Below are 12,293 nucleotides of genomic sequence, written 5' to 3'. Positions count from 1 at the left end.
ATAAAACTAGAGATTGTCAACCTCATTATCTCTTTGAGTAATTGAAGTTTTCGTTTTTAACGTGTGGTTTATAAATCCACTTTTGGGGGGAAAATATTTTCAGATCGCACGGAAGAAGCTTTGGATCCAGATGAAGAGCGGAGAATCCGTGTCAGGAGGCAGGAGCGGGCCGTCCGTTCTGCCCGAATGCTCTACGTCCTCCAGCAGCAGGTGCGGAGGCTCAGGGACTGGGGACCTTCTCAGGGAATTCCTGTTTTCCTTTTGTCTCAGAAATATCAGCACCAGGTAGCCTACATGAATTCTGATGTGTTTGTGAGGCCCAATTTCCTGAACACGTGGAGAAATAATTCTGCTTCTCGTCCTCTGCCTTTATGTGTGTCTGTGTATTATGTGTATATGGCCAAACTCTTTATTTTTGTCTTTTTAAAAAAATTTTTAAATTTATTTTTGGCTGCCTTGGGTCTTCGTAGCTGCGCACAGGCTTACTCTAGTTGTTGCAAGCAGGGGCTACTCTTTGTTGCGGTGTGCGGGCTTCTCATTGCAGTGCCTTCTCTTTTTTAAAAAATAAATTTATTTGTTTTATTTATTTACTTTTTAAAAATTTTTGGCTGTGTTGGGTCTTCGTTGCTGTGCGCAGGCTTTCTCTAGTCGTGGTGAGTGCGGGCTTCTCTTCGTTGCGGTGCGCGGGCTTCTCATTGCAGTGGCTTCTCGCAGAGTGCTGGCTCTAGGCACATGGGCTTCACTAGTTGTGGTGTGCGGGCTCAGTAGTTGTGGCGCATGGGCCTAGTTGCTCCGAGGCATGTGGGATCTTCCCGGGCCAGGGATCGAACCCGTGTCCCCTGCACTGGCAGGCGGGTTCTTAACCACCACGCCACCAGGGAAGTCCCTGGCCAGACTCTTTAAATACTGGGGGATTTTTTGTTTTTGTTTTTTTCTTTACTTTTTGGGGTCATAGACTCTTGAGACTCTACTAAAAGCTATGTGTCCTTTCCCCAGAAAAAAATGCTTATACGGCCCATATTTTTGCAGATAAATTTAAGTGGATCAGTTACCCTGAAACCCATGGTCCCAAGTAAGGCACCTTACAGTCTTAGAGGATAGGGACCTTGTTAGTTTCCCATCTGTCTCATGTTCATTGTGTACTGGAAGCTTAGTAGATAGTAAATAGTTTAATTGTCTTTACTAAATAGTAAAGAGTGAAGAATGTGTTAAGTGTCTTTCAGGACAGGTTGAGTGGCCGATAAGCAGGCATTTACATTTTTTACATTGTGGATAGAATTTTTAAATGTTTGTTTTAACTTTAACGCCTTACTCATTAGTAAACCTTGAACTCATTTCTGGCCACTTAGCTCACGTGTTAGCCTTATTGCTGAACCCCAAACTGGACTTTTTCGTTTATAAGATAATGCCTGAGTTAGATTTTGGTCTGTATTCTTGTTGGGTTCATTTTGTTTTTTACTCTGCGCTGCTGCCATAAAGATTGTTCTGAAACACGAATCAGAGCTGTGCTTAAAAGGTTTGATTGGCTTGCTGTTACTTAGAGGGTGGAAGCTGAATTCTTTAGCCACGGCACAGAAGACATCCTGTTCTGGCCCTTCTACCTTTCCAGAGTCACCTTCACCTTCACTCCTTCATGTCAAATTCCTCTTACATTGGGGACCAAGGGATGGAAGGTGAACCCTGTGCTCTAGTCACCATCTTGAACTGGAAACCAATAGCTACTTTGGGGGTACATGAACGAAGAGCCTTGTTTCATTTTCAAGTGACTTGAATTAATAAGGGTTATATTTGGGACTTCCCTGGTGGTGCAGTGGTTAAGAATCCGTCTGCCAATGCAGGGGACACGGGTTCGAGCCCTGGTCCGGGAAGATCCCACATGCCTCAGAGCAACTAGGCCTGTGTGCCACAACTACTGAGCCTGCGCTCTAGAGCCCGCGAGCCACAACTACTGAGCCCACGAGCCACAACTACTGAACCCCGTGGACCTAGAGCCTGTGCTCCGCAACAAGAGAAGCCACTGCAATGAGAAGCCCGCGCACTGCAACGCAGAGTAGCCCCAGTTCGCCGCAGCTAGAGAAAGCCCGCACGCAGCAGCGAAGACCCAATGCAGCCAAAAAATAAATAAATAAATTTATTTTTAAAAAATAATAATAATGGTTATATTTGGACAAGAGAAAATGTATCCTTGGATCAGTGGAAAGGTACAAAGCTTTCATTTCTCCCCCCTTTACAAAACAGGTTAAAGAAATCCAGGAAGAATTGGATAAATTGAGTCCACATAAAATTAAACACACTAAGAAGGTATGATGCAATTTAATTATGATTAATACTACTTATAAACTACATTTCCAGTGTTTTGTTAGTATTATGTGTGGGTTCTCTGCACTAATCTTGTTTTCAGTGCTTGTAGAAACCTATTAGGGAGTGAGCATCTTACATATTCTGAATTTGGGCTCACCTTCCAAGAAACAGGTTCTGGAAATAGATTTTTGTTGTTGCTCCTGGTATAAGAAACTGAGCATACAAGGGAGAAGACTTTGTCATTAGAAAACCTTTAAGCTTTACAATTCCCTTTACTATGAAAAAGTTTTTACAGTAGAAGTTGTTCTTACATAGAAAGAAGATTGGCTATAAATGTTCGTAAGGGTTGGGTTAATGTTTAGAAGTTGTGAGTATTGAAACCACTCTCGCATCTCATTTATTGCCAGTCATGGGCAGTGTCCAGGCTGGCAGCTGCCCATCGAGGAGCCATTCGGGCCTTACAGATGTTTGTTACTCAGTTTACTGACTGGGTGGAGCACCCAGTTCCTACCTGGTGCAAGGAGCTGGGCAGCCTCATCCGCCAGCTTTCACTCTGTTCTGCCAAGCTGGAGGCCAGCTCTTCCGTCCCTGATGTGGTGCTGGATATCCTGCAACAAACTGAGGTATGAAATTGACTCCGATTTGTGTTTAAAGTGCATTGTTTCTAAGCAGGGAAGTAACGTTTACCATTGCCTAATTTCATTGAGATTTGTGGAGAATACAGGACAAAGCTGGTACCTAGTAAATTCCAGCTTTTCAGAGGGCAGAGGAAGCACTTCATTTTAATTTTGTTTTTACAGTCTAGTCTATATTGTATTTCACTGCTTTGAGAATTGGTGACTTGAGTCTAGAACATATAACAACTCTTAACCAGGTCCAGTAAATAAACAGAATGTTCCATACCGTGACCAAAAGAACTTATTAGCATACAAAAGGAAAACAGTAAAGCACTGTTTAGATTAGTGCTTAGATTAGAATATCAGTGTGCAATCTAGATAGATTTTTGAAAAAAAGAAACACAAAAATATATGGAAGTGGAGTCTAAAGTCTCGTGCTATGGCAAGAGACTTCTGGAAATCACAACCAGTATGTACTAGTCAGGAATGGATAGTGTTTTTAGTTTTATTGGTGACAAAGACAGCAAAAACACTGTGTCCTTAAATCTTTATAGTTCTTTGAAGTTTGTAGAGTGCTGTCATTTCATCCTTACTGCGTTGCTGTGATTTGCAATATGTTTTATTGCTGTTATTTTACAGATTAAAAAACAAAGGTCAGAGACATGACACAGTTCCTTCTCTTGACGGCTGGAAATCCAATGCCTGTTTTCTGACTCCCATGCCACTGTTACTTCCACTGTGCCACACATTTTCATCCACAAATAAAAGGATGGCCTTTCGGTTAGTGTGACACAGTAAGCTGTTGGCTGTAGAGGAAGGATGCTGTAGTGGGAAGAATTCGAGACCAAGTGACAGACCGATTCTACCATTAACTAGCCCTTGGTGGTCTTTAAGTCCCCTTCTACCTTTACAGTTTCATTATCCAGCAGATATGTGTGTGATCTACATTGGTTACATTCATGTGTATAGAACTTCCTATCAGGAATGTTATTGTCAAATGGAGACCTTTAGGTAGCATATCAAGTTATATGGTGCTTTTTAAACGTATCTGTAAGAAATATTTATTAGCCAGATGATTTCATTTAGAAGACATATTTTGCTAATCCTAGAAAGGATATCAAGAGATATAGTCCCTTTCCCAAATTTTGAGCAGGAGTGCCTTAACATAATGTTTCTTTTTTTTTTTTCTTTTATATGTTGGGGGTAGGAGTTTATTAGTTTATTTATTTATTTTTGCTGTATTGGGTCTTTGTTTCTGTGCGAGGGCGTTCTCTAGTTGTGGCAAGCAGGGGCCACTCTTCATCGCGGTGCGCGGGTCTCTCACTATCGCGGCCTCTCCTGTTGCAGGGCACAGGCTCCAGACGCACAGGCTCAGTAGTTGTGGCTCACGGGCCTAGTTGCTCCGTGGCATGTGGGATCCTCCCAGACCAGGGCTCGAACCCGTGTCCCCTGCATTAGCAGGCGGATTCTCAACCACTGCGCCACCAGGGAAGCCCCATAATGTTTCTTAAATGTAATGTTTGTCTCCTCTACATTTGAAAATATTCAATAGCACAAGAAATTTATTCTTTCTTGTTGATGTGTACTACACCAACCCATAGCTTATTATTTTCTTATTGCCTTACTGTCATCTGAACTAAATGTCCCTGGCTGTGTTCAGTTGTCCTTAACTTGTACTGACTGGAGGGAGACTGGGCCCTTGCTGCCTGGTGATGAGTGGGTACTTGTTAGAGGACATGCCTCTCTTAGAAGGGGTGGAGGGGCACAGATCTCCCCCATTGTGGTAGATGAGTGACCAGAGCCACTGGACATGCTAAGTTCCCTTTAGTTTATGAAGATGTACATTAAATACAGTCTGTGTGCCCACTTAAAGGGCACACATAAACTTAAGTTTATGAGGTTTTCATTGAGAATTAAAATGCTTATATAGCGTATAGGATTATATTCTGAAGACTATGGTTAGTTTTTAAAATAGGAATCCTTAATTTTAGAATTTGGATGCCTTTAAGAGTGGTCATATTCTTTATTTTTTTGCTATTGGTTTTAGTGAGCTAAACATGTAAAAGAACATGCAGAATTCTTTTATTAATTGGATTCCTAAATAACCAAGTTTTAAAATTAAGTGATGTTTCATTAACAATTAGAAATAGCCATTTAATAATGAGTTTCTCTGGAGTTCCCATTTTCAGTTTTATAATTGAGAAGTCAGACTTTTGTGAGATAAACTAAGAGAATGATTAACTGTTTCATGGCAGGCTTTGGAATCCCTCCTGGAAAAGACACTGTCACCAAAAAAGGCAAAGAAATGTTTCAGTGAAATTCGGGGCAGATTTCCTATTGGTAGCCAAAGGGCCTTAGAGAGATGGCGAAGTACATCACCAAAGAGTGAGAGGAGGCCCTTCGTAGCAAAGGAGATATTTCCGCAGGAAGCACGAGGACCTTCAGTGGCAAAGAAGCTTCTTGCTGGTATGTGTCCTAAAGTGTTTATTACAAGATACTTTATTCTTTGAAATTGTCTGGACTGTAACAGTTGCCCCCCTGGGTCAGGATTTAAAGCCTAGTCCACAATAGGTGCACTTGAACCAGGATAAAGGAATAGCAACCAAAATGCTTCCTTAGGCTGGAGGCTGGAGTATTTTTCCATAGAGGAGGGTGGAGAAAGTAAAATTCCCTTTTCCTGCATCATAGCGTTTGGGCTAACCAGAGTAAATCCCTGCAGAGCTGGAAGTTAGAACCCTGCTTTTTTTTTTAAGTTTCTTTATTTACATTTTAACGATAAATATATCATATCTACACAAACACACGTTTGGTTGATACATATGATCTTTTTTTACATAGGTAGTAAATTCTCATTATTCCAGTAAGCAGAGTTGCAAGCTTACGTGGTGTGCACATTTAAACATATACTGCCAACTTGCCCTTGAAAATGGACAAGTTGTTTTGTTTAGCAGTGACCATCGGTATGTATTTCCCCATATGCTTGCCAAATACTTTATATAGTGAAATATAAAAAATTTCCAGTCTCTTGGTGGAAAATGGTAACTTACTGTTTTATATTATGTTTCCCTGATTCCTAGTCAGGAAGGTTTTTCTTTCTTGTGTTCTTTAGCCTTGTTTATTTCCTCTTCTGTGATTTATCTGTTCATATCCTTTGCCATCTCTACTGGGTTCTGTCTTTTGTTTATGTGTATATAGAAGTTCTTTATATGTTTTGGATCTTAATCCTTTTCTGGTTTACATGTATTGTAAATATTTTCTCTTAGACACTTACTTTTGAATTTTGTTTATTATATCTTTTCTGGCACAGAAGATTTTATTTTTATTATTTATTTTATTTACTTTTTTCAGCTGTGCCACGAGGCTTGTGGGATCTTACTTCTCTGACCAGGGATTGACCCTGGGACCCTGGCAGTGAAAGCACCAAGTCCTAACCACTGGACTGCCAGGGAATTCCCAGAAAATTTTAATTTTGTAGGCAAAATCATTCTTTCCTACATATTTTAATATTTTAAGAGGTAGTTCTTTCCGCTTTGTTGTTGTGCTTTTTCAAAATTTTGCTGATGGTGATTGCTTATCTTCAGAGGAATTGAGAATGAGCTTGTCAAGTTCCATGAAAAATGCTCTTGGGGGTTCGATTGGTATTGCATTGAGTTCATAAATTCATTGGGAGAGGAATGACATCTTTACAATATGATCCTATCAGTTTATTCATGCCCCTTTTCCATCCCTTCAGTTGAATTTTATAACTTTCTGCATATGATCATCCCTGACGTAGGAATATATAGGAATTCCTAAATTTCTTGTTAGGTTTATTTCCAGTTTTTATTGCTTATTGTGAATGGGATCTGCTTTTAAAATTACATTTTGAAATTGGTTATTGCTACTTATAGGAGAGCTGTTGGATTTGTACATTGCCCTTAGATCTGACACCTTGCTGAAATCTTTAATTTGTTATGATACTGTATTTCATTGGTTCTAAGGATGGGTTCATTGGTTCTAATTTCTAAAATTGGGATGCATTCTTAAATTGATGATATCTTACAATTACTTGACGATATTTTAAAATTTCCTATCGGTACATAAAATAATGGTATGTCTTATACTTGATACTTCAGATTTGATGAAATATGAGATTTTGTTAATTTTTATGTATTTTTCCAGATAGATGAGCTCACTTAAGTTTTGCCTCTCTCTTTGCAATTTTTATACCTTTTATACCTTTCTTTTTTCCTCTTTCTGCTTTATTGAATGTATTTTAATTCAGGGTAATATTGAATAATAGCTGTAATGGTGGACATCAACTCCCCTTGCGTGCCTGCCCTCTTACCAGTTTAAAGGGAAAGCTTTTTCATATGTGATGCTGACTATTGATTTTTGGCAAATCTGCATATGAAGTTGAGGAAATTTTCTTCAGTTCCTGTTTTGCCAAGAGATTTTCTTTTCCTCTTTTTTTTCCTTCTTAAACTGACATATATACATTGATAGTGTTTTAAAATAGTTTTCAGATTTTAATATTGAATTTTTAAATATGCCATTTATATCAGAGTGTGGATGAATCCAGTAAACTAGTTTTCCTTCTTTTCATTGAAGTGGAACGTACGGATAGAAGAGTGCGCTCTACACTTACAGCTCAGTTATCAGAAAACAAACGTTTGTGTAGGACCACCACCCAAGTCGGGAAATGGAGCGTTACCAGCACTAAGAAACCCCCAGACTCTCTTCTTCCAACCTCCTTCCCCTGCTTCTTCCCCTCTATTAACTATCACTGTGATGTTCAATGCTGTACTTTGGTTTTGCCTGATTTGGAACTTTATAAAAAATAGACTCACACAGTTGGTATTTTCTTGTGACTGGCTTCTTGCACTTAACACTTTGTGAGATTCATCTGTTCTGTTTGTGTAGCTGTAATTTGTTTATGTTCTTTGCTATATTCCATTGTACAAATATATGGCCATTTATTTATTTATTCTGTTGTTTTAATCATTGGGCTCTTTCCAGTTTGGGGTGATGATAAGGGAAACTACTGTGATTGTTTTTATATATGTCTCTTGGTACATGTGTGCCTGTGTTTCTGTTGGGTTTATTCCCAGGAGTATAATTGTTAGGTCATTGGGTATGTATTTGTTCAACTGTAATAAAGATTTTTTTTCAAAGTAGTTTTATCCTTTTATATTCCAACCAACCGCGTATGAGAACAGTTGCCACACATCCTTGCCAACCCTTGTTATTAATTTTTAAAATTTTGGTGACCTGATGTGTAAAGCTGTCATTGTGGTTTTAGTTACATTTTCTGGATGTTTAATAGTGAGTACGTCTTCATATATTTATTGGCCATTTACATGTCTTCTTTTGTGAAGTGCCAGTTCAAGTCTCTTGACCAATCCTCCCTCCCTCTCTCTCTCTCTCTCATTTTCTATTCCCTTTTTTCCTTTCTCTCTCTCTCCTTTTCTTTATTGATTTGTAGAGGTTCTTTGTAGGAGTATTCTACATAGGACCCTTTCTTAGTTACCTGTGTTGTAAATATCCTCATAGAAATAAGATGTAGCTTGCTTTTTTTTTTTTTTTTTTTTTTGGTACGCGGGCCTCTCACTGCTGTGGCCTCTCCCGTTGCGGAGCACAGGCTCCGGACGCGCAGGCTCAGCGGCCATGGCTCACGGGCCCAGCCGCTCCGCGGCACGTGGGATCTTCCCAGACCGGGGCACGAACCCGTGTCCCCTGCATCGGCAGGCGGATTCTCAACCACTGCGCCACCAGGGAAGCCCGTGTAAACATAATTTTTATGTGCACTGGGAAACCAAAACATCTGTGTGACTTGCTTTATTGTGATATTTGCCCTATTTTGGTGGTCTGGAACCAAACCTGCAAGATCTCTCAGGTATGCCTGTGTTCCTTATCTGATGTAACTGACTTAGTCGTTGTAAGTAGCAAATTAGATAATTCATCAAGAATTAAGTGAGCTTTAGCTATCTGGAAAATGTGTTTATGTGGAACAGCCTCTTAGTTCCTGACAGGGCAGAGTGAATGGGCCTTGCCCTGGACTGAGAGAGTCAGAAGATGTGACTCTGCTGCTTGCTGACCTTGTGACCTTGAGTAAAGCACTTAACTGTTCCTTCCTCATCTGAAAAACCGTAGTAATCGTTGCCACACCTGCTCTGTGTGTCATGGTGAGCCTCAAATGTGAATGTGAATTGTGTAGCTTTTAGAAACTGAAAAAGTGTGCAGATGTCAGGGCTGATCATAAAATCACTGTTGTTATCATCATTACAAATTGAGGTATTATGGTTAGCTACTTTGCAAATTTAACACAGTTGCTCGTGGGGAAGGATATGGTAGCCCTCTTATTTTTATTTATTTTATTGGTATTTTTGGGGTCTTTATAATCTCGATTTCAGAAAGTTGCAGTTTCTGTTTCTGTTTTAGATCTCACTCTACCTAATACCTCCATTCTGAGTTCCTAAGGTCTCCTCTTCCCAACGCCCCCCCCACACCCCTAAAAGTCATAGGGAGCCACTTGGGTGGAAAACCCCGTCTTTTCAGTTGGGATATATGTGTGAGCCTGATTTGATCTTGTGATTTATGTAATTGTTGGCTGGCATGTTTCTTTAGTGGCTTCTGAAATGTTCTTGCAGTGGTTGATTGCATTAGTATAACTTGTCAGATGTAAGGATGCTGGTTCCCTCCCCATCACCAGCAATGTCCTCAGACTCAGCTGCCCCTGGAACTTGTACTACATTTGCAGTTGATTTATGCAAACCAGAACTGAAAAGGCATCAGGACCTAGAGGTCAGGGTTGCCTTGCTATATGTAAACTTGGGGATTAATAAATAAGTTTTAGACTGAGGATTTAGTCTAAGCAGTCTTTCCTTCCAATTTATGTATCCTTGCTGCGTCAATTCCACGACCTTGAAAAGTATCAGATTAAAAAAGTGTTGCAAGGAGAATCTGGACTTTGGCCAGATTAAAGTAGTCTAAATGTAGTTTTCCTTTTATCATGAAATATTTAAAACATATAGAAAAAGAATGAGAATAATAAATACCTGTATATCTACTAGCCAGATTTAACAAACTTTAACATTTTTGTTTTATTTGCTTCAGAATTTTTTTTGGAAGTAAAATATGACAGCTACAGCTGAAGTGCCTTTTATATTTCTCTCCCCATTCTATACCCCTCCCTCCCTCACCAGAGGTTACTTTTGTTATTATAATATGGACCTGCCCTGTTTTTATACTTGTGCTGCTTATGTCTCTGTCCACAAACACTAGAAAGTATTATTTCATATGCTATGTGTTTCATGTCAGTGATATCTTACAAATGCAACGTTTGCAGTTTGCTTTCCCCTCCACTTATGTTTGTAAGACTTGTTCATATTTATACATGAATTCTAATTTATTAATTTAACCACTGGATAGGTTTCCCTTGTATGAATATACCATAGTTTATTCTCAGTTTTTATTGATGGACATTTGGGTCGTTTCCACTTTTTTGCTGTTACAAACACTGATGAAGTGAATATCTGTGTTCATGTCTTCCTATGTAAGCGTGAGGGTTCCTTTAGGCTGAGTCTGTGCCCAGGAGTGAAACTGCTGGGTGACAGTGTGTATGGGTCTTCAAGTAGCTGTGCCAGTTTACTCCTGCACTAGTAGCTTGTGAGAGTACTTGTCTTTCTACATCCTTGTTTACACGTGGTATTGTCACATTAAAAATTTCCCCCGAATCTGATGGATGTGAAGTGGTACCTCATTGTCTTAATTTCAGTTTTTCCGATTACTGATGATCATCTTTTCATGTTTTTATTGACGGTTCAGATTTTCTCTCTCAATTGTCGTTTTCTATCCTTTGCCTATTTCTCTATTGGATTGTTTGTTTTTCTTATAGATTCATAGGCGTTCTTTATACGTTCTGTATATTAAGTCTATGTTAGTTATGTGCATTACAGAGATGTACTTCCAGACTCTGGCTTGTCTGTGACTTTATGGTGTCTTTTTTGTCAGAAGGAAGTTGTAGTTTCATGTAATTAAGTTTAACTACGTTAACATTATATTTGACTTTAAGAAAGCCTTTTCTGCCCTGATGTCATAATCATATTCTCCTATATTTTCTGCTAAAATCTTTGAAGTTTTCCTTTCACACTTAGGTCTTTATTCCATTTAGGATGTAAGTTTGAGGCAAGGCTCCTCACGCTGAACACTTAAATTTTTATTTTCTTACCTGTGGATACTAATCATTTCAGCACGATTTATTGAACAGTCCAGTTCATAGTCACTAATTTGTCACACTGCCTTTGTCATATCCATCCTGCTTCCTTGGTTTCTGTCTGTTCCTGTAGCACTCCCACACTGCCTGAATCATTACAGCTTTCTCATGGACGCTTTATCTCTGGGGAAATAAGACTCCCACCCCTGCCCCATTCCCCTTGTTTGTTCTTCAGAATTATTTGGGCTATCTTGGGAGTTTACACTTCATAAGAATTTTAGCATTAACCTGTTTAGATCCACAAAAAAAATCTGTTGGGGTTTTAATTGAACTTGCATTTGAAATTGTAGATCACTTTGGGGAGAATGGACAGCTTTACAGTATTTTTTCATTCATGAATACAATTAATCCAGATTTTCTTTCATGTCCTTTAAAATACCTTTGAATTTTTTCTGTAAAAGTCTTGTACATCTCTCATTAGGTTTCTTCCTTAGTGCCTTACAGCTTAGTTGCTAATGTTAATGGGGGTATTTTTTCTCTTATGTTTTCTCTAATTAGTTATTTTGATGTGTGGGAATGATATTGACTTTTGTATATTTTTCTTCTTTTATCCAGAAACCTTGCTGAACTCTATTCTTCGTTGTAATTGCTTATCTGTAGATTCTCTTGGGTTTTTTTTTCTATGTAGGAAATACCTCACCTTCAAATAAAGAGAGTTTTACTTTCTTTCCCACTGCAGGCAGTATGTCACGTATGGAGTTCAGACTTTATTCTGTATCAAATGAGGAGCCATTGAAGGTTTTGAGAAGTGATATTTAAATATTTACATTGAAAAAAATAATTCTGGTAGCCAGGAGAAGGTGTGATTGAAGATAAAGAAGGGGTCAGTTAAAAGATGCTATTGTTACAGTCACAGGATATTGCAAGCCTGACCTTGGGTAGTGGCAGAAGGGAAGGAAGGACAAGACATATTTAAGAATTAGGATCTGAGGGACCCAGCGAATAAGTAAATGTGGGAGGTGAGATTCAGGGAGTCAGCCATGGCACTTAGGTTTCTGCTTGTAGAACTGCAGTAGGAGTCATAGGATTGGGAGCAACCTTGACAGCAAAACACCTCAGGTTTTAACAGGGTATTGTGAGCTTATCTGTCTCTAGATAATCACTCTCACTTGATTTGAACA

General features: G+C 39.1%; 1 protein-coding gene across 1 annotated transcript in view; it reads left to right on the top strand.

Annotated features, from left to right (window-relative positions):
• KIAA0753 (KIAA0753 ortholog) overlaps window positions 1-12,293 on the top strand; it is a 44,230-nt gene that overhangs the window by 7,872 nt on the left and 24,065 nt on the right. Inside the window, exons 4-7 of the mRNA XM_067022262.1 lie at window positions 104-210; window positions 2,239-2,301; window positions 2,709-2,924; window positions 5,174-5,384. Of these exons, the coding sequence (XP_066878363.1) occupies window positions 104-210; window positions 2,239-2,301; window positions 2,709-2,924; window positions 5,174-5,384 (597 nt within the window). The remainder of the gene's footprint in view (window positions 1-103; window positions 211-2,238; window positions 2,302-2,708; window positions 2,925-5,173; window positions 5,385-12,293) is intronic.

This window comes from Kogia breviceps, chromosome 19 (genome assembly GCF_026419965.1).
Source record: "Kogia breviceps isolate mKogBre1 chromosome 19, mKogBre1 haplotype 1, whole genome shotgun sequence".
NCBI lineage: Eukaryota > Metazoa > Chordata > Mammalia > Artiodactyla > Physeteridae > Kogia > Kogia breviceps.
The sequence above is the reverse complement of the archived record's forward strand: the minus strand, read 5'-3'. Positions and strand labels throughout refer to the sequence as shown.